Source organism: Psammomys obesus, unplaced genomic scaffold (assembly GCF_907164565.1).
Source record: "Psammomys obesus unplaced genomic scaffold, mPsaObe1.curated_primary_1811, whole genome shotgun sequence".
NCBI classification, from domain to species: Eukaryota; Metazoa; Chordata; class Mammalia; order Rodentia; family Muridae; genus Psammomys; species Psammomys obesus.
The window spans coordinates 3,733,657-3,757,132 of NW_026596143.1; the positions used below are offsets into that span (position 1 = coordinate 3,733,657).

Here is a 23,476-nt window from a genome sequence, read left to right on the forward strand (position 1 = left end):
TATGATATGCATTCTGACACAATTAAAAAAGATTACTACTACAATTGAGGCATTAAAAAATAGCTCCAAATTAAGGATTTTTAAAATATTCCTAATATTTTAGGAGAAAAGGCTGGTAAAAATTATGTGAGAATTGGAGGGTCAAATTTGAGAGACTGAAAAGACTTAACTCAAGCTGGAGAGAATTTCAGAAACATTTGGGTTGTGAAACCGAGGGAGTATGCAGCCCATGGGCAGAAGGCAAGGAAGGGCAGTTGGAACTTGAGTTTATACTGTTGGGAGGGAATGGAGGCTGACGTGGTGTCGTCAGTATTCACTGGCTATCTCACCAAGCTGGCCAAGTGACCCCACAAAATAAACATGTGTTTAGAGCAAGCGATAAACAAACAAACAAAAAAGATCACCATCCATGATGGTATTTAAATGCAAGCAATTTCAGCTAGAAAAATGAAAGTTTCTACTTTTAGTTGATGGTAATGACTAGCTTTCAAGTGGAGGTGGCGGCTGACACCTGTGTTTCCAGCACTCTGTAGGCAGTATAAGGCGAGTCCAAATTACCTAGACGTGTGAGGCCACCCAAGACAACACGGGAACTTGAAATGATAACCACCACTACTACCATCACCACCACCAAGGTTCCGGATAATTAGAACACGATATGAACAGGACAATTAAGTAGGCTAATTTCAGAACCACTCCTCCAGCTGAATCATAATCCCTGGAGATGAGGATCCAAACTGACCTTGTTAATAAACTGTGCCACTAATGTCTGAGTATCATTGGATAAAAATCTTCAACTTTAAATTGTTGAAATTTATTTATATTTGTGTGTGTGTGTGCATGTGTGTGCAGGTACACATATGGAGATTTGACAACACTTTGCTTAGGTTGGTTCTTTCCATTCACCATGTTAGTTCTGGAGACTGAATGTATGTCATCTGGCTTGGTAGCAAGTATCTTTACCTACTGAGCCATCTCGTTGGCTCAACTGGACTCAGTTTTAAAGGGGGAAATGCTGTTATTTTAATGGTGCTAAGAACTCCTCAGAAGCAAATACAAAGTGTAACATTTAAGGGTACACTCTTTGACATCATTATGGCAATGGTTTTTCTGTTCCTTAGGGGCCCAGTGGAGATTCGGTGCTGTTTTAAAGCTCTTGGTTGAAAACGATTTCTTTGACTTGTTAGAGAAGACTCGGTCCTAGGTGAGTCATGTGGCAGTAGGTGCTGTAAGTAACAGCTGTCTTGCTGACCTTGAATTTTTTATAGTTCTAAGGAGATCTTTTATAGCTTTCAAGTTGGGATGACAAATAGCATATACTTAGCATGAATGTTCTTCTTTCCCTTTCTTGGTAGGTGCAGATTTCCAGGCTCAATACACTTTACAGCAGCTGATTAAATACAGCCACAAATGACGTGAACCCAGCTTCCATTACTTCATCAAGACAAGGCACAGGGGCGAGGCCTAGAATCTATATGAATGCAAAAGTTATTTGTGTTATATGCACATATACAGTATATATTTGTGTGGTATAGCAAACTGTTATAATTAGAAAGTCCAAGAAAAAGTAGTTCTCCTTTAAGAACATTTCTTAGTGCTTCAGATGGAACCCAGGGCTGGAAGACACTAGGCAGGTGCTTTGCCACAGAGGTACCGCCCTCAAAACTAGCTGTGTTGTTCTGTAGTTAGAGATGGGTAAAATGGTATTTTTTGGGGGGTATGGTTTTCAGGATAATCCTTGGCAATTTGAAATCATACTTCTTCTTTCAATTTGGCTACTTAACAGAGTTGAATGAAAAAGTCTCATATGTTATTTCCGTTAAGTTCTCAGAGTTAAAAAGATGTAGGTAACAACTCTTTTCTCATTATTTGCTCTCTCTCTATACCACATTAAGTACCCACTTAGTCTTTGCCTGTACAATTGCCACTAGGCTGGCAAGCATGGAGAAAGTAATTTTTAAGTATTATTTATTTTTTTTTAGAGAATAAACTTAATGAATCTCCACACTGAAAGCAATGGTTACAACTATTAACTAAGAAAGAACCTAAACTACTTTATAGAGTTCCTTTACCTTGTAAATACAGAGCAGACTCAGAAAGATGGTGAAAAGTGTTATGTGTTTTACAGGAAATGAGTTTATTTTGCCTCACTTATGTATCAAGAAATAATTAGCATTTAAAGCCCTTATGTCTATTTAGATAACCCATGAATCATTCATATTACATGGTATACAGTACAAATATGGAGACTAAAGTAATTTCTAGGTTCCTTCAGGTCTTAATATTTTATATTCAATAAGCTTGTCAGTAATTTCTGAGTAATCATTCACTTTTCTTTACTAAAATTTATTTGCCAGAATTATTTAATATATTAAAAACATGCTTAAGTACCCATATTATTTGCATGATGACTTTTATGTATTTATAATTCATCCCTACCAGATATATCTTGAGATAGCTGTTGAAAAGAGGGAATCAGAAGGTTATTAAATGTATATAAAGAGAATAAAATAACTTATCAAAAACTCTAGTCAACTTATACAGTCCTGCTTTTGATTTGTGAATATCTCAAGGAAGTCTAAGTAGCAGGGTATTAGTTCTAAATTGTCCCTCTTCCTACCAGAATACTAGTTCTAAATTTTTCTTCTAGTATCTTTGTAGGACAGATAGATTCCTTTCTTCTGGGGTGTGTTAGAAACACACATTCTTGAACTTCTCACTCTACCAGTCCAACTGCACAGACAAGTAGGTAGATTTCAGTGGTCTGAGGTTTAACAAGCCCTGAAGGTGACTCAGGAAAAGTTTGAAAACCATCATCCTAGAGCAATGGGAAAGAATATGGACCTGAAACCAGAGTACCGATCCTTTGGGTAATTCAGTATGACAGGGATTGGAATAATGTGGCCAGAGTATGGAGGCAGGGCAAGCTGTCAGTCAGTTGGCAGGAAAAGTTGTATGAAACAAGAAAACCTCTCAATCATATTGGTAAGATTTATTTCCAGACAAATTTAACATAGCCAGTTATCTTCAGTTCATGAAAATGAAACTGCAGACCCATAGTGAGCAGTGATTTGTCATTTTCTGTTGGCAGGGATAGAGTCAGGATGATCCAACTATGGTTCCATCATCTGAATCCTTTTAAAAATACTGATAATTATTTGAAACAGTTGACCGGACTTGGAGGTTCAGTCTATAGTCTATACTTAAGATCAAGTAAGTCCTACTTATGAGCAGCAACGTAAACCAAGTGAATAAATCTTCAGTTAAGCAAGTGTTTCTTGGTGAGAATAATCCCACTGATACGGAACAGTTTGGGATAAAATGGTTCCCAGTAACCCGAAGCTCATTTATGCTGAGTGAGGACTGACTATGTTTTGTTACTCTTGGGGTGTATATATGTGTGTGCGTCAGTTTCTGAGCAAGTCTTACCGACACCGTGGCCTAACTGATTGAGTGCAATCTTTGTTTTACATGTCAATTTGATTCAAAATTACTAAGGTTGGGAAATATAGAGCCAATTCTTAAATATCTGGAAAATTATAATGAAGATAATGATGTTGTTATACAGATTAGAAAGTCTATATGAAGGGTTCAGTAGTATAGATATTGTAGTAGTATAGATAATGTATAGTATAGATAGTATAGTATAGTATAGATAATGTAGTAGTATAGATATTCAATATTGGTTATCAGTAATAATAATAGTAACAAACCTTAATTGACACCTTTTTTTCCTTCTCCCTCTCTATACCTCTCTCCGAAAGACAGGGTTTTATGTAGTCCAGATTGGCCTAATTTGCCATATGGCCAAGAATGACCCTGAGCTTTCTAGTCATCCTAAACTCTTAGCTAACTATGATAAGGATGCCAAGAGTGGCCGAGTGAAGGACTATTCCTCCTTTCCTACAGTCTATATAGATCTAGCTTATTTCAAAGAGCAGCTCTGATCTTTATTATGTTTTAATTGTCATTTGAAAAAATAAGTAGGGTGAAAGTAGGGCCACAGTGGTAGAGAAAATCATGCTCTTACTGAATTCCTGTAGTGTCCAGTAAGTGGGAGTGAAAAAAGATGATTAATGAAGTGAGTTCTAGAATTCTCTTTTTACATCTGGTTACAGTGTGGTAAACTTTTTAAGAGTATTTACTACACAGTAACAGATTTTCTCCCATTAGCAGTCTAGATTGTGAAATCATTGGTACAAATCTTATTGTGAGTCTAAAAAACATGAAGGCCAACACAGCAGATTAGCAAATGGCAAGAAACATTCTGGACTTAGGTATATGCTGTATACATTGTTATCCTTATTCTTAGCTCACTACTTCAGGGTTCTAATGTTTAGATTTGTTGTGAAGTTTCTGCATTTCAAGTGTGTACTTTTAGGTAAAGCTGTTTGCAGTGTTTGACAGTAGACTGAGGTAAATCTCTACAAAACAACAAATGCAAAGAGGTAATAAACTAAACTGTTCTCTCACGTCCCACTTATATTCCAAACACCAAGAGAAGAAATTCAGAACTGAAAATACATCTGCTATTTTGAGGAGAGGGAGGAGAAAACAGAAAAAGAACTTTGTCTACAATAGTCAATTCATTCTATCGAATTTGTTCAAAATAGATCAGTTAAATTGCTACTGTGAACCACCACCAGGCCAAAGACATGCTATTGCATGAAATATTTTGGGAAAATAGAATTAATTGTATGTGCACCAGTCTTCTTAAGACAATCAAACATTTATGTATTTATGTTCTTTAAAATATAAGTAAGTTACTCCTAAATACTGTCTTTGATAAATAGTCTTTTGAGAAAGGCAACACTCTTTAACATTTCCTATTGGCGGATGCTGACACTGCACAGTGGTGGACTGGAGTGCCTACAGGAATGCACCTATCATCATGGTCTATCTACTTTTCCACTCACCAACCCTTGCATTTTTCTCAAGGCTTAAAAAACAAATAAATCATTAGACTATTTAATCTTTGCACGCCCTAGTAAGTACAGACTTCTGTAACAGAGGCATGCTGCTCCAGGTAGGTAAGTGTTCTTCCTGTGTTCAACATCATGATTTGTAGGACAGGTTATTTGATACGGCCAAGGAAGAAAAGATCAATACTTTATTTTCTGGGACACTATGACGACAGTAGCCACATAACACTTCACATTGTATTGTATGATTATTTCAGCAGTTGGGCAATTGATGCGAGGTTTTAAACGTTACTATGCATGCAGAATGCAGGAGATGAATATAAAATATATAGAAGAAGCAAGTCATACTCCTTCAAAAATCAGACTTCAGACATTAAAAAAAAGCTCCCCTCAAAAAATAAGACAATGGTTGTATAGCGTGTAAGACAATGTAGTTAGTATGCAACAACTAGTCTTAAGGGTCTAGGACAAAACTTTACATTGAGTGGCTAAGGAGATCTGCAGATGCTATGGAACGGAAGTCACTGTTCTAATTTTCAGCACGCCTATACTTCACTTGACTCCTTCACACTCCACTGATGCAGAATTTAAGGTAAGAGTAGGAGTGACCTCAACATGTTCTTTTTTTTTTTTTTTTTTTTTTTTCATATGAAGAAAGTACCTAACAGAAGTTAAATTATTGCGTTAGGGCTAGCTCCTATACTATAGAACCAGGTCTCATTCCTTTCTCAGCGAGTCTGTGGTTAAGTAGGATTGGGAATACATTCTTTCTCTTCTTTATATTAGATTGATTTCTTTTGGCATAGGGAGAAAAAAAATCCCTATCAGCTACTGCTCTTCTTTTTCTTTTCTTCTTGCTACTTTTATGCAACCACACAGAACCTACGATAAATAAAATCCCAAAGAGTAATACCCCAGAGAACCCCTTTCTCCATAGTAGTTTCTAATGTGAAAAATTTTGTCTTGAGTCAGCTAAAGCAATCAGATTTGTAACATTAGTTTAAGAAAGATTAACAAGAGAAACTTTTCCTCTTCAAACTTACCCTCTAAACAACTCAACACACTTAAATAGTGTAAGAAAATTTCAGGGTCAGTTCTTTCTTTTTTTGATCTTATTATTTCCTAAAAACTCTGAAACTTAATAGCGCAATTGTCAAAACTAAGTATGAACGAAAGAAGAAAATACATAATTGCTATCTCGTGTCAGAAATCTTAACAGAGACACTGTTTCATTTTAAACAAGCTGTATGGTCCGGCTCACATAAGGAAGGGCGTTCCAGGCAGCCACACCGAGTACTGAGTGTGTTGGTGGTGGCACTGTATTCAATAAGAACAATCTTCACAAGGAAATGCAAAGACAAAATCAAACCAACAAAGGAACTCTGATCATGAACTGGAAATTATTTTTGCTCTAATTTAAACACAATCGATTTTTGAAGGTGAATTTGTATTCTCTTTGTCCATTCTTTATGAGTAATGAAATAAACACACACCTTTTGAGTTTAAACAATACATGCAGAGGTTGGCTAGTTTTGCAGCTCCAATAAAGGATGGTGGGTTACTCACTAAATACGTTATAATCCTCTCATGATTTTAAAGTGTGTGAAAGGATGTCTTCTGATGACACCTCTCATTTTTGAACAGCAAAGTATGTCACCAGTCATATAGAAATTACCATAAAGTTTAAACCAGTGCCTTTAGTTTTCCTATTTTGTTCTCTGAAGGCTTAAAGATACCAATGTATTAAAAGAAAAATCCCTCCATCCATGTTTAAGATATATTTCCAATTCTGCTGGACTTTTTTTTTTTTTTTTTTGCCCTGATTGCTTTCATTTGTAAAATTGAAGGGTTCAAGAACAGAACATTTAATGCTTCAGTTGTCTCCCCTTCCCCTTGGTAGTTAACAGAAAAGAGGCCTTAAAATGCATACCTCGTGACTACGAGTTACAGGGTCACAGTCCCCTCCCAAGGATCACTGGAGAACTATTCAAGTAGTTTTGTTTATATTTTCAGGAGTTGTAATAATTGCCATCTTTTATTTTCTCTTGCTTAAACTTACTTTTCAACAGTCATATTTGCTATTTGATATATTTGCAATGACATAGTTGTACTTGTAGTCTCTTAGCCTCCTACATTATACTCTTTCCCCAAATCATAGTTCCAGGATTTTTGACAAACTCTGGTTCACTAAAAAACAAGGTTAAAAAAAAGCGCCCAACTTTTTCAGGGTTCAGTCCTAACACACACACACACACACACACACACACACACACACACACACACACCGCACACCCCAAAACAAAATAAAAAACCAAACAGTGCTTTAAATGATTAGGAACAGTGCTGTTTCTTTGTGTAGACATGGAATTGAAAAGCTGTTAAATAAAGTTTATACCTTTCTTATTATACTGATAAAATGTTTCATGTTAATAAATCAAGCAATTTCAACAAAGCCATAACATAAAATCTTTCACCACAGTTCTAATGTTTATGTACTCATAATAGCAAGGTCTTTGGATGAAAAAAATAGTAGCACAGTTAGTAAAAATTGAAAGCTATAATTTGTTAAAGCTTTTAAATATCAGCGCTTTTCATCAGAGAACATAGTTAACCTCACATTCCACTTGGCTATATTACTTAATATCCAGATCCCCTGAACTAATGTGTTACTGCAGAAGAAAAATACCAGTATTTTTTTTGAGAGGGAAAAATAGGGTGATATGGAAGGTGAGGTGGTTAAGGGTGAAGGAAACTAGGATGAGAAACTGTATATTTGTACACTTAAAGATAAATACAGTTATCTGTAATCTAAGTCAATACCAATGGGACTCTTACTACCTGTATGATATACTAAATGATATGCTAACCAGATAAAATATGATAGTTAGTAAAAAGAAAACCCGTAAGTGCCAGACCTACAGTTGATGCTGTTAGGTATGGAAAGGTGCATGTGTTTATGCATTTAAAAGAATATATGTATATACATGTTGGCCCATGAGAATGACTCTAAAAGGACAATACAAGAAACTGATAACACTGGTTGCTACTTTTCATTGCCTACTGGAGCATCTTATTATTATTTTGGAGGCAGGGTTTCATGTAGCTCAGGCTGCCCTCAATGTCGCTGAGGATGACCTTTCACTTTTGTTCCTCCTGCCTTTGCCTCCCCCATTGCTGGTGTTACAAAGGCATGTGCTACCATGCCTTGTTTATGTGGTGTGGGAATCAAATCCAGGGCTTTGTGCATTCTAGGCAAACATTTCACCAACTGAACTAAATCCTCAGTCCCATAAATCTGGTATCATTTTCCTATTCAAAAATGTTAAAATTTACTACTAAAATAAACTTAAATGACTGAAAAATGTCATATCAGATTAAGAACCAAGAGTGATTTTTTTTCCATTATGTAAGAGAGCTAGTAAAAATTTCCCCTAAAACCTACCCATGTATATTTGACCATATTTTTTTTTATGGTAGACTTACTATGATCTAAAAATCCAGTTTTCATACAATATTGAATTGGGAAGCACATTTTTCTGGTTCTCCAGTGCTCCAGTACTGCAGATTTTATAGCCTTATTCTTTTCCTCTGCTGAGCTGGCCATTGACTTCTCTATGGAAGTCAAGGAATCCTTGAGAAAAATTCAGAAATATTTTAATAGATCTTATCTGGCAATGACAAATCTTATATCGGTAGTATTCTGGAGGCACAGATTCAATGTTAACTTCTTTTGATAAAACATCCTGCCAAAGATGTTTGGTGTTTGGTAAAGACATACTTCAGGCTAGGTGGTGACTCACCAAAGCCCTTATCTAAAGTTTGGAAAAGGATTTCATGGTTTCAGTGAAAGTCATTTGGAAGGAAGCAAGAAAAAAGAAAAAAGAAAACAAAACCAAACCCCCCAAAAACCACCACCACCAAAAAACCCAAACCACCTTATTTTCAGACAACCAATTAAAATTCAAATTAAGCCTCATTCATTTAGATATTAAGTAAGCTGTAAAACAATTTCAAGGAGTGACAATAAATACATCAGTTTTCAATGGTAGCTGCTGATTAAAAATGAGTGTCTGAGAGTATATTCCAATTTCATCCTCTTCAAAATTGTGCAGCTCAGATAAATGTTTATTTTACTGAAAATATTTGCAAAATTACAATATAAATACATGATTATATTAAGATAGGATGACTATATATATTTCTTATCTATGGATATAAAATGAATGCAATAAATATAGCACACTCTTGATGAATTGTTAGTACACAGTGTTTCTCAGTAAAGTACATACAACCTATTATTAAGCAACAATTGTCTAGTTTTCAAATATACATCTTCAAATGGATTCAGGGTAGAAGGTTACACCAAATCTCCCAGAGTCCCTTTTGAGTTGGTAAAGGTTAATACTTCTGCAGATTTTGAAACATCCTATTTATTTTAGCAGCTTATTAAGCTCTTTATATTCCTACCTGAAACTTTATTTCTTTAGTCTGGGTGATTTTTGAAACATAAGCTAACCATACTTTAATTCTAGAGCTGTAGCATGTACTGCCTTTTTTTTTTTTTTTTTTTTTTTTTAATTAGTAACTCAAACACGTATTAACAATGAAACAGAATCATTAAAAAAGTTATCTGGCCAGATTCCCCAATTTAATTTTTGGAGTATTATGGTAGATATGGTCTGAACTGCAATACTAATCTGGATTAGAAACAGTTCCATATTATTCTAGTCCTTAATACAGACATGAAATCTACTTTACAATTCCTTGTTAAATGAATTGAGATTTGTTTTAAAACCATCTTCTGTCCTTCTCCATTACGCTGCCTTCATGGAAACCTGTTACAATAGTTCTAACACAAACATGTGCATGCAAGAGATCACCCTACAGATTCTAATACACAGTTACTGAAACACGTCCTGCCGGTCAAGTGGCATAAATGTACATCTTCTATATACAAAAGGTAAAGTGCATTATTAAATTAGTGAACTGACAGATTGTCTGCCTGGACCATATAGCTTTCAAATAGACAAATGTGAAATTCTCCCATTAGAACCAATTGTTTCAAGAGGTTCTAAACAGCTTTTCCACCCTGTCATTTATTTATTTATTTTTTTTGGCCATGCTCTTTAGTGCAAATAAGCTTGTGTTTGACTCAAGTTTAAGGGACATGGCAGTTTGGGGCTTTCAGAAGAAAAATAAGAAAATGTGGCAGAACTTGAATATCTTTATAATACATTGCATCTTTTGCATATAAACAGCGCATTAGTGCTGCTTTCAATCGCTAGGAGCACACTGCCAACTACTGAGGAACCCGTTTCCAGATTTATACTATTAGCTTATATTATTACAGCTTGAGTCTGTCCACATCACACTCACTAACTATGTGCAAACATCATCAATGTTTTAGCATTATACAGTGAACTAGTAATTTTGGTTACTAACTTCAATGCTCAATTTTTTACTTCTAACATCCAGTTTCCTTAAGAGTTTAACGCCTTCAAGGCAAGGATCCTGTTATTTTGAAGAACACCATGTACACTTGCAGCTCCATTTATGTTACAAACGACAATAAATAAAATTTATATTGCACACATAAAAATAGTAGCTTATTTTACACATCCTAAATCCAGATGTTTGAACTGGATCTCACTTAATTATGGCTAATGAACTCTTGGGAATTTTAAGTATCAAAAAAAAAAAAATCATAGCATCATAGTATTTTTCAATGAATATATTAACTATGAAAAGGTAAACAAAGGATTGGTAAAAGTCTTAAGTGATTCTAGAGTGTATTCAATTGCCAGTACACACATATATGTATATATATGCATTTTATATACATATGTATATATATATGTGTGTGTGTGTGTGTCTACCCAATCTGTAGCTTTGAGATGGCAAGAACTTTGAAGTATATATACAAGGTAGAAAAACTGGCTATTTAAGTAGTCCTTTACTTAAATAATTAACGTGAAATGAAGCTAATAATATGTATATACAGTGAATTAAATATATTTATATTTATGTCTGACATAGTATTGTGTGTATATATGCACATATGTATATACACACTTAAACCTGATCAGACTAAAAACCAAAAAGAAATCAGTTAGTCTCAATGGATATAAATACTTTTAAAAGGAAGGTAAGATTTTGAGAGAGAGCATACCCTCCCAGCAACAGCGACAGGAACAATTGAGTAATGGAATAGTAACAGCTCCAGTTTGCCGAAATCTGACAGGTTGATTATTATTAATAGGCACTATGATGGGCAGCAATAACAATCAGTAGTGCAGTAATTCAAGTGCACACCAGTCCTTCCTATACCCCAAACTACTCTTTATCAAGCCTACAGTTATGTTATTTTACAGTTAGGACTGTGTAAGAATCCTTGCTACTTTTAGAGTCTCAATACCCACCACGTGCTATTAACTCTACTGCTGATATTATCTTCTAACTTTCAGCTGTTCCAAAATGACCCCGGTGGTTCACAATGAGAATGAACTGAGTGAGATTCCATCATAGTACTTCAAGAAACGTGAAAAAGAATCTGCAACCAACACCAGTCTGTATGTCTGGGTTATTAGTTGCTTGTTCTTAACATAAACCAGTGAAATTAATTTTCTTAATTCATTCCATAGTTTCCTTAGAGACCTTAGTTTAACGTTTTTGCAGAAAAGTTCTGGAGGGAGACTTGTTAAAGGAAATTCTGAATTACTTAGAGCATATCAGAGAAGAGCCACATTCTGAGCTCAATCTTTGTAGCCAGCTCTCACCAAGGAGAACGTATTTGGGGAGCTGAAATCAGCGTCTGTCTCTCAAACATGATGATATGGACTGTGGGGAAGCAGCTGATCCCATTACAAAACAGTTTGATTTAGAATAAAATGTAGCCCAAAAGATGAAATTCCAGTCGGTTAATAAGGGGTGTTGGTAAGTATATATACTATACCCACTTGTTTAAAAATTGCTTGAGTGTTTAAAAATTCAGGTGGCACTTTCTGGAAAGTGATTTTTAATACAGGCAAATGGATACATCTTGTATAGTGTAAACCTCTTTAAGGATCTTAAGGAGCACCTTGGAAAATGCCTGAATTTTCCTTTTAAATGTTTATAACCAATCTTATTTCCAAATATTGTATTTCCCAGACTACAATTTTGTATTCTAAATGCTTTTTTTCTTAGCCAAAAAAAAAAAAAAAAAAAAGGTTTTTCTTCTGGAGTTAAAGTATCTGTAAAAATCAGGTTTATACTGGAAGTTTGACCTGGTTTTAGGGGCGGCAAATGCAAAAGTGCTACTAAAATATATCAGCAGATCTTTTTTTACACCAGTAAACTGGTGTACCAAGCCTATGAAATACATGAATGGGGAAGCAGAAAATACAACATTTTGATAGTCCATAACAGATTTTAAGGAAAAGCAATTGCAAATTATCACAAAAGGCTAAAACATCAAAATTTCCATAGCAAAGCCACTGGGTGAAGCCACCCTCAACAGTGACATGATTGCCAAAGCTTTGGAAAATCAATAAAATATATAGTACCGGAAACAGGAGATTAGACTGTAACTAGTTTAGAATAATGAATTAAAACTCTTCCATGGCTTTGATATGGCAACTAAAACTGTAGGGTTACCACAAAATTTGAAATTATAGAATACTATATATAGTAACTGTTAAGGAATATGATATCGTATTTTTAAAGGTTTAATTATCTAGCAAGATTTGATCTTTTAGTGGTACTAGTTAATATTGTTACCCAATAAACAACTTTATAAAGAAATATACTATACTTGAGGTCAATTTCTGTTTCTGTGGTAACTACCCTACAGGTAAACCTAGCAACTTTTAACAAAGTATAAATGGGATTTTCTTTGGGGGCGGGATTTGTTAAATAGAAATCCACACTTTCATATTAAGTATATGCGTCATTTTCAGGATTATGTCATAGTGCAATGTAAATCTTAGTTATGGTGTTTAAAGGTCAGAATGTCACATTTTGTGCTGATCTGCATACTTCAATAGTCTGGAGCAGTTGAAGCAGCTAAACTATTTGGCTCTGGGGAGGTTGGAATTCCCCTGAGAATTATAGTGATCTATGTATAACATAACATGAGAGTCAGACTTCTTGAAGTATAAACTATGAGAGGTATTACTAATAACATAGGGCCCAAAGGAGGAAAACTTCTTCAAATGATTATGGATCAGTACTTTTAGCCAATTAATGATTCCTAAATTTTGCCTGATGGAGTTCAATTTCATGCTAGTCGAGGCATTCTTGTTCTTCACCACTGGCCCTTCTGCCATCCATTCTCTTTTCTTTATGGCTGTTGCAAATTTTCCTCATCTCTTCTTCATACTTGATAAAATTCTCCCCAAACCTTGTCCAAGCTTTGAACGGAACAGTAATAGTATTACGGTAAGGCGGCCTCACCTCACTTACCTTCAGGAAAATTCCATATTTATTAGAGCCCACATCAAAGTAGAACCTTTTATTGTCCACTCTGAAAGAGGTCCCCTCTGGGAGCTCAAGCGGGTCGTCGTCTCCGCACCTTCGTTCTTCTATGTCTCCTTCTCCGTAGTCTTCGATCAACTGGACCAAGGCATCTCGAAATTCAATCATTCCTTGTGCTGGGAGGACAATAGTCTGTTCCTGGCCCAAACTGTGGCCAAAATAACCTATCATGCCAGTGCCCCGCATCATGGTCTGTCTAATCCTTAGGAAGCGACCTCGTTGGTTCTCCTTTAGGTCTAGGTAGTATTTCCTATTGTCCCTCTCTATATAGTCCGTTTTGAGGACGCTGTGAGGATGCTCTTCCGAGCCCACGGACACAGGCGGGGAGGGTGCAGGGTGCTTCTGCCTCCTCCTGGAGACTTGCTCTTTGCTCTGGCCATGCTCTTGCCTGTGGCCTTTCAGGCCCAGGTGGGCATAGTGCTCGATGAAGTCGCCTAGACAGTCCTTCAGCTCTGCTGCCACCGACAGGGAGAGGGTCAGTTTACTCTTTCTGATATTGTCCTGCCGACCTCTCCCTATCCAGACTTCAGCTATCTTTAGGAAGCGGCCCCGGGAGCTTTGCTTCACGTCTAGGTAGAACCTCTTTTTCTGGATGTCCACTCGTTTGGAGGCCAGCTCCTGGATTTCGGATGCGCCCCCAGCCTGATTAGGGGTGGCTGACGTGGAGTAGTGGGGGTAGTGAGAGTGTTGGGCCTGGGGATAGAGTCTACTCTTGCTTAGGCCAGAGCCCCCTACATTCTTGCCTCCGCGGCCACGGCCGCCGCCGCCGCCGCCGCCTCCCCTTCGCCTCGCTCTTTCCATCTTCAGCTGCAAGTGACAAACAGACACACGGGGTGGGATGGGGGAGGGGTGTTGAGAACAATCGCAGACGCCCCTGGGTCCGCACTGCCCCCGCCGCCGCCGCCGCCCGGTACCCTGACTCTGGCCCGGCTCTTGCGCTCCGGCCGAGGCCGGCTCCGCACCGCGCACGGAGCATCCCTCAGCCTCCCCGGGCCTCCCGTTCCGATTCCCGTATGCCGCCGGCCGCCAGCTCGGGCTCGGCAGTCCTCTCCCCACCCCCGAGGGGGGGTCCCCAGCCAGCCGACACTCACATCATCTCCGTCGTCACCGCCACCGATGCCCTTCACGACCACCGTCGCCGCCGCCGCCAGCTCTCGGCCCCTCCGCCGCCGCAGCCGCCGCCCCCCGCCTCCTTCCCCGCCGCCGCCGCCGCCGCGCGCTCTGCCCCGCGCCGGAGCAGCGGGGCAGGGGCATCGCCTGCGGCGCCCACCGCCGCCGCCGCGCCTCCTGCGGCCGCTGCCTGGATTCGGGTACCGGCCCGACGCCGCGGGGAGGGCGGGAGGGAGGCGGGGAGCTGCCGGAGGGGCCGGGCTGCGGACCCCGCCTCCCCAGCCGCTCTAGCGGAAAGAGCGGGGCTCGGACTCTGCCTCCCGGGCGCGCCCTGACAGCAGCCAGCGCGCGGGGACCCGGCGTGCGTGAGAGCCGGCCGGAGAGGTGGCGGGAGCGTTGTGACTTCCCGCGGCTCGCCCGCACCTGCGTTGAGACTACATTTCCCAGCGTGCCCAGCGGCCGTTAGGTTGTTTTGAGCAGGCGCGCTGCGCCGGCCGACAGGGATGGCTGCGGTGGGAGGGCGGCGGAGCTCTGAGAGGTTGGGCGGGGCCGCGGGCGGAGTGCGGGGAAGGGCAGTCTCCAGAGCAGAAGAGCACCTAGGCGCCAGTTGGGGTGAAGTTAGTAAATGTGGGGCCTCGCCCGGTGCCTGGGTCGTGGGCATTTGTCCTCAGCCGTCCATAGGTCATCCTGCTGAAGGAGAAGACCCGTTGATCTGGCTCTTCTCAGGGTAACGTGTCTTCCCCGCTTTTGCTTCTCACCTCTGCATACCCTGGGCGATTGCCTTGCATCTTGGCCCCCTGGCCCTCTGGCCCGCGGGGCAGACCCCTGGGTTTGTGTTGGGGAGATTCCTGGAAAGGAAGCCTGCCTCCTTTCTCCTTCAGCTCCCAGCAAAAGGGGCCTCGGAGCCACAGGCCTCCTCTGAGCCCGTCAGTTAGCATAGTTTCCCGCCTCTTCCGCCTCCAGCTGCTGTTTCTCGGGCTCTTACAGTCATGCTTTCCGCTTTCCAGGATTGCGCAAACTGTATTGGGTCTTTTAAGTTCAAGTCGTGCTTTGGGCTTTTTGTCTTGTTGAATGTGAGTTGTTCTCCGATACGCGAGATGTGTAAAAACCTGGAGAGCAGTAAAATCTTGAGGATGCTAACTCAGAGTTCCCGAATTATAGTCATTTAGGCTTTTTTTTTTTTTTTTTTTTTTTGCTACAGTCCTTCGCACTTTTATCCCAGGCTGCCCTCGAACTCAAGACAGTGCTGCCTCCCCTGTGGTGTTCTCCTGACCACATTGAATACTAGTGGCCCCCACGCCCCACCCCAGGTCTGCTCTTCCCTTTAGGGTGGAACTCCTGACTGCTCACCTGCTTGAAACATCGCCCCACTGTTGAATGGCACCCCAGCTCTGTGCGAATTCAGCACAGAGATAACAAAATGAGTAAAACAGAGAGAGAAATTTACTCTTTTTGAGCTTAAATTTTAGCGGAAATGACACGCAAAATGCCTAGTGCAATATGTCCAAGTGAAAATGAAAGAGAGAGAGACTAGGGCCCATGGGGACTGGGAGCTCTCATTTTCCGATAGCTCCTCTCTGTGAAGGAAGTGAGAGATCATCTTGTGGCTCTCCCGAGGGAAAAAAGTGCAAACTGCCTGAAGGAGGCTGCTTATAGTTAAGGGCAACCTATAAGGCAGAGGAAAGGGGCCTGCTGGTACAGACCAGACACGATTTGTTGACTGTTGGAAGTTTGGTGTGTCATTCTGAAGGGTTGGGAAGCTGTTGGCGAGTCGTCAGGAACACACACACACACACACACACACACACACACACACACACTATAATTTGCCATCTTAATAGTTTTCAGTACGATTCAGTGATATTAAATCATTGTCTTCATGTGCAAATGTCGCCACAATCTATTTCTGCAGTGTTTTTGTTGTTGCTCTGGGTTCTTGTTTGTTTTCGGATGCTGGGCACTGCCCATGCTAAATACCTACTCTTTACACCCTAGCCCTGTTTCCAGAAATTTCTCTTCATCCTAAGCAGGAACCCTATAACCATAAAGAAATAACAACATTGCCTCCTCTTCCCAGGTCCCAGTAATTTGTAATATATCACCTTTCTTATGAATCCAACCATTTTAGATAATTTATGTAAATAGAACCATAAATATTTGCTTCTTTGATCTGACAGATGTGGCTCAATGTGTTTTCAAGGTCCATCTGTGTGGGTCATGGTGAGGCAGAGGTGGATCACTGTGCGTTTGAGGCCAGCCTGGTCTACAGAGTGAGTTCCAAGACTATACAGAGAAACCCTGTCTTAACAACAACAACAAAACCAAACACACACACACACACACACACACACACACACACACACACACACACCAAACTAAACCAAAAGGTCCATCTATTCTGTGACTTATAGCTGAGTTTAATTACTATATTAAGGCTGAATTATAGTTCATTATTTATGTAAAGGCCATATTTTGCTTATCCTTTCAAATATTGGTAGATTGTTTCTTTTGTCTATTGTGAGTATTACTGACTTGGATGTTGTTGTGTGGGTATCTGTGTCCCTGTTTTAATATTTTTTTGATGATGTCTGTATATGGGAATGGACTTTCTGGTTTTTAAGTAACGCCTGAACTTTTCTCACAGTGGTGTTGTACAAATGTCTCAGATTCCCCTCGTCCTTGTCAAATCTATTGCACTACTTGTTCCTCCTGGAGGGTCATGTGGAGACGTATTTATTTTTGTTTTGGCTTGTATTTTTTTTAATGACTGATGTCATGAGCAGCTTTTCATGCATTTAATGGCTACTCCTTTTTGGCCAAGTATGTATATTAGAGCCCTTTGTCCATTTTCAAGGTTGAGCTTCTTAAGTTGTTGAGTGGGTGGAGCTCTTCATTTGAGTATAAAATAGACATCATATATATAATATGCAAATAATCTATCATGTTTTGTGTGTGTGTATGTGTGTTTTTCTTTGTGGGGGATGTAGAGATAGGGTCTCAATATGTAGCTCAAATTGTCCTGGAACTGAAGATCCTCCTGCCTTTGCTTACCAAGTGCTGGGATTATAGGCATGCTTTACAATGCTGGACACTTTTTCTCTTTTTGATAATGTTGATTCCTGAAGTGTGAAATTTTGATGATGTTCAGTTTATTATCTTTTTATAGTTGTACCCTTGTAAGCATATCTAAGAAATTTATTACCATATCTATGAATATTTCATCCATATTCTCTTTTAATTTTACTTTTTTTTTAGTTTTAGCTCTTATATTTGAGTTAATTTTTGTATTTGATTTGAGTTAAAGGCTCAATTTTACTCTTTTACATGTGGGAATGTAGTTACAATGAACACACCTGTTTTATTTAAATGTGCTTGTTTAAATTTATTTCTAGATATTATAAACTGTTGTAAATGGCATTGCTTTCTTTCAGATTATTCATTTTGGTATATAAAAACAGCTGGTATTTCTGTGTTGATTTTGTACTCTGTGACTTTGTTGAATGTTCTTGTTAGGTTTAGTAGCTTTCTTGTCAGTTCCCTAGGGTTTTTACGTACAGGATTTTGCTACCTATTAAGATAGAAACAATTTTTACTTCTTTCTAGTTTAGATGCTGTATATTAGTCATGGTTCTCTAAACCAGTGGTTCTCAACCTTCGTAATGTTGTGACCCTTCATACAGTTCCTCATATTATGGTGATCCCCAACATAAACTTGTTGTCATTGCTACTTCATAACATAACTTTGCTACTGCTATGAATCATAATGTATATCTGATTATGCAGATGGTCTTAGGTGACCCCTGTGAAAAGGTCATTCAAATCCCACATGGGTTGTGACCCACAGGTTGAGAACCACTGCTCTAGAGAGCCAACAGAATAAATCTATATTAAACAAAGATTCATTAGATTGGCTTATACATTATAGTCTGGGTATTTCAGCAACGGCAGCCTTCTTACTGTAGAGGCTGAGAACTCTGTCGCTGTTCCATGCAAGAAACTGCATGTGTCAACAGCCCCAGCCCAGTGCTGAAGGCCTGGATGATTCCTGGAGAGCTCTGCTCTTCAGTCTGTATTGGAAGCCTGATGAAGCTTTTGGTATCAATGAGGGAATATTACAGCAGTGATAGCAGCAGCAACAGGATACATGAGCTTTCAGTGTAGATAACATTATCAACAGTAAATGGACTCACCAGCAAGACTTGAAGGCAGCAAAGCAAGAGGCAAAGCTAACCCCCAGATATTCCCTTATCTGGCTACCACCGGAAGATGCCGACTATAGTGAGGTTGGGTCTTTCTGCTTCAAATAACCTGATTAAGAACACACCTTATAGGTGTGTCCAGCGGCTTATCTCTTAGTTCATTCCAGATCACTGTCAAGTTGACAGCAAAGACTAATGGTCACAGATGCCCCTTAAAAGCAAATCATTCATAGTTACCCTGTCTACAACTTTCAATACAATATTGAGTAGCACAGGTAAAAATGGATATCCTTAAGGAAAAAGTTGTTTTGTACTCAGTGGTGTTTTCTGTAGGTTCATTATAAATGCTATTTTTTATGTTGAAGACATTGCCTTTTGTTATTGTTTTGCATTTTAATGAAAAACTGTTAATTTTTATCAAGTACATGTTTTTTTGTGTAAGTTGAGATAAACATGTAGTGGTTTTTCCTTTATATGTCTGATGTGAATTATTGGCCACTTTTCTTATGTTGAACCATCCTAGTATTTCTGGGGTTAAATCTCACTTGGTCATTCTATTTAATCCTTACATTTAAGCAGAGTCACTGTGGCTATTGTTTTGAGTTGAGGCTATCCATCTGCTGTATGGGCTGAACAGGCGTGGTGGTATTCATCTGCATTCCCAGTCCTTGGGCTGAGGCAGAGCATTGCAAAAAGTTCAAGGTTAAGGAATAGCACATAGGGAATACTAGACTGGTCTGGGCGCCATAGCAAGAGACTGTCTCAATCAACAACAAAAACAAAAAAGGAAACAGCCACCTCCCCACCTTCCCAAAGGTTTATGGATTGAACTAAGGCTGTCACCATGGAGGTGAGGACAGGGAGGAGGATTTACACAAAGTAGGAGAGCTGATGGTACGATTGCCAGTCTGAAGCTGAGGCCGAGGACAGATCTGTGTCCTATTCTCTTCCCACTACTCTCCCCAGGATAGACTGGTATGAACCCACGGCTTCACGTGTGCTGGGTAAATATTCTACCATTGAGGCTAGATCACCAGTCCTGCCTGAATTTTAGCCAAATGTCTGGGTTCCTCATGCCAATTAATCCCAGCCAAAGAGCAAGAGTAGTCTGTGACCTAGTAACTGAATTTACCCCCATGGAAATAATGGCTAAAGATACTCATGTACAGGAGGAAGTTCACTGAAAAATATCTATAGTGAAAAATTTGAGTAACCTGTCGTTAGGGAAGAATCAAGTCACAGTAGCTACAGAAAAGAACTTCAGACAGACTTTAAGAAATTAGAGCAGGGTGTGTTGTTAGGGCTCTGGATGCGGCTCAGTGGTGGAGCATGTGCCTAACATGCAGAAAGCCACAGATTTGATGCTCAGAACATTCTAACAAAAGATGGTTGTAGAGTACTAATTATTCCCTCTCATTAACAAGAACATTTTCAGTGGAAAATCCAGAGTCAAACTCACTTCAGCCCTAGCAAGTTATTTGTTGGTCTCTTAAATGATGCTTCCTGAGGCAGCATGACCTTCAAATAGCTAGGCTTTGACTAGCTTTCTGACCTACTATGAAGCCATCTTCATGGCGGTTAACTTTATGTTTGAAAGATGGCAGCCTTTGTCAGCTTTGAATATACAGTTCTTCCTTCATATCTAGCCAGAAGCAAGTGTCCTTTCTCTCAGTATGGAAATAGAATCCTAAGTATATTGCTATTTGACTTCCTTAGAACCAGTAATTATAGTCAGAGGATGGTGGGCCAGAGAACTGAGACCTGGCTTATATTTCTTTTTTTTTTTTCTTAAAGATTTATTTATTATGTATATAGTGTTCTGCTTGTATCTGTGCCTGCATGCCAGAAGACAGCACCAGATCTCATTATAGATGGTTGTGAGCCACCATGTGGTTGTTGGGAATTGAACTCAGGACCTTTGGAAGAGCAGCCAGTGTTCTTAACCTCTGAGCCATCTCTCCAGCCCCTGGCTTATATTTCTTATCTGCCAACTGATTGTCATGAATAATTCCTGTTGGTCTTAGGTTTTACCTCTCGTACTGCTGATGAGGTCAGTTCTAACCAGAAGGTTTTAGTGCTAATGCATTTAAGTTTAGGGAAGGCTAAATTTAGGAGAGTAGAACACTATTAAAATTTACTGTACACAGTAGGTCTTTTACCTTCTTTCTTAGTATGAACGCACGTATGTATTTACTTTTTGTAATGTTGGCACTGAGTCCAGACCCCATGTAAACTAGGCAGGTAGTCTCTTACCAAGGTCCCTAGTGTTGAGATAACTAGCCTGTTTTTCCTCCTTTTATTCTTATTTACTTTTCTTAAAAAAACAAAAAATCTTATGATATATTTGTTCTTGGGATATTTTAAAAAGATGTCAAGCAGTGTTTATTATTTATTTTCTGCTTCACATTTGCATATTTAACTGACTATTCAGAAATAGCTAGTTTTTATGTGTCTGTCTGTAATGAATCACTTTTTCTCTTATACTATTTCCTAATCAGCATGATAGTATAATAATTACATAACACATTACGTTATGTCTGAGAAACTCAGAAGTATTTTAACATATACAGGAATATGTATATGTGTTTTGTATATATGTTCATATACATATATGTGTATATGTTACATATATGGTATGTGTTATATATAATATAATCATATTATATAGCTATTATTTAAAACATACAGTATGATTATAATATATAATATATCTTATATATAATATATCACACATGCCACAACATTATATAATACATATCATATATAATACAGCATACAATATATGTTATATATTACATTACCACATATTATATTACATATAATATATATCATATAGTATATTATCATACTATGTATATATTATGTATATATAGTATATATATTATATGTAATATATGATATATGTAATATAATATATGCAACATACATACATTAATGTATCATATGCCATAACATATATTACATGTGTATATTATGTGTAATATAATATAGAGTAGTATAATATAATGTATGACATATTATATATATCATATATAATACATGTATACTATACAATACATCCTATATAACATATGTATTATATATGTGTATATGTTATATGTATGTGTATATATATTATATATACATATATATAATATATATATAAATGCAAACATTTATCATTTTTTATGAGACTTGAATATCTATTCACATTGCTTTCTGAGGTAGAAGTGGGGGAAGTGAAGGGTATGGAACTGGTACTTTCATACCCAGAGATAAGTGAATACAGAATTTCATGTTATATTACAATTAAATAGTAACTAATTGACAGCTTTTCCTGTCTCACCTAGTATGTATCTTAGAGATCCCATTAATACACAAAGGTCTGTTTTATTCTTTTATTCACTACTCAGTATTCCATGTTAGGGGCTTGCCGTCATTTGACTTTCAATTTGTCATAGTAATTACTTTCAGTATTTTTGCTCTCATAAACTGTGTAATGAACATCGTTTGTTTTGGGGCAATGTGCTAGTATTTTCATATGAATGTGTAAGTGCTAATCTGAAAGTTTGGAGGTTTAACATTTTGATGTTTTCTACAGAACATTTTTTTAAATGTTCTGGTGGGGCCAGTACTTTCTGTCCTGAAAATTGTCTATAAAATTAAACTCTTACAAGTTTTGCCTATATTATATAAAAAAGTTATAGCCAGTTTGGTTGGCTTCATTTATTGAATAACTTGTTCTTTCTTAAAGATTGAAAATGCCTCCTTAGTTATGTGTCAGTTTTCTATATTTATCTAGATCTATTTCTGGACATGGTTTGTTTTTTTACTGTATGCATGTAAGGTACACAGCATAATGCTTTGAAGTACTGCATAGTGTAATGACTATTGTAGTTAAGGAGATGGACATCATGGCCTTCCATGGTACAAATTTTTTCTTTTGTAAGAACACTGAAGTTTTTTAAAATAAAAATGTTAGTATATGGTGCAGTATTACTAACTGGTTCTCAGTGCTATATACACTGACCTATACAGCTCGACCTATACAGCTCTAAGAATATACCCTTGGTCTAGGGAAATGGCTCAGTCTGTAAAATGCTTGCTGCCCATGTGTGAAAATGAGATTGATTTCCCGGAATTCACACAAGAGCCAGTCAAGATCCTGTGGTCTGTAATGCCAGTTCTCTAATGGGGCTGGAAGAGGGCAGTCTAGCAGCTCCCAGACCAACTAGCCTGGTGTGTGAAGGGGTGGATGGTGAGGAGACTCTCTCAAGGTGGGACTTGCCTCCACAGTTGGCAGCAGGGTCCCCCTGCATAGAGCCTTTTATTTCTCTTCACCCTGTTTTTTTCCTTTTTGCCTGGAGTTGACATTGTCCATCCATCCTCTGATGGGTACTCAGTTTCCTATTTGGCTGTTGTGGATGAACTGCCAGGAACTTGGGAGCAGGTGGAGCAGGTGTGTCTCTAGGGTGCTGATTTCATTTCTTTCTGGTGTGTCCAGCAGGGAGATCGCAGAATGGTAAGAGGATGCCCCATACTCCTCAGTGCCGCTCACTGAAGAGACTGTTGGCCTTTCCTTCCAGTCTGGCAGTGCTGACTTTCAGCTTAATGCAGAGCTTTCTAGCCCAAAGGTAAACACCAGTCTCATGTAGTTATCATTTCCTGACATTGCTGCTCAACTATTTTGTTCTTTATTTATCTGTCTATCTATCTATCTATCTATCTATCTATCTATCTATCTATCTATCT

The 23,476-nt window shown here is 38.5% G+C and overlaps 2 protein-coding genes across 5 annotated transcripts in view; one reads left to right on the plus strand and one right to left on the minus strand.

The window, feature by feature from the left end:
- The window catches only part of Purg (purine rich element binding protein G), a 31,619-nt gene extending 17,038 nt beyond the window's left edge, over positions 1-14,581 (minus strand). Inside the window, exons 1-2 of one of the 2 annotated variants that reach the window (XM_055593487.1) lie at positions 14,528-14,581; positions 13,365-14,243 (exon numbers count right to left, since the gene is read on the minus strand). In XM_055593487.1, coding sequence (XP_055449462.1) covers positions 13,365-14,237 — 873 coding nt within the window. In that variant the 5' untranslated portion in view covers positions 14,238-14,243; positions 14,528-14,581. Of the gene's footprint in view, positions 1-12,217; positions 14,244-14,527 lie in introns of those variants that run through there. The other variant, XM_055593486.1, reaches the window with a different exon arrangement.
- A 545-nt stretch (positions 14,582-15,126) lies between these two features.
- Positions 15,127-23,476, plus strand: part of Wrn (WRN RecQ like helicase) — a 123,740-nt gene continuing 115,390 nt past the window's right edge. Inside the window, exons 1-2 of one of the 3 annotated variants that reach the window (XM_055593452.1) lie at positions 15,127-15,273; positions 23,229-23,358. The gene's annotated coding sequence lies outside the window, so the exon portion shown is untranslated. The remainder of the gene's footprint in view (positions 15,274-23,228; positions 23,359-23,476) is intronic. The other 2 variants (XM_055593453.1, XM_055593454.1) reach the window with 2 other exon arrangements.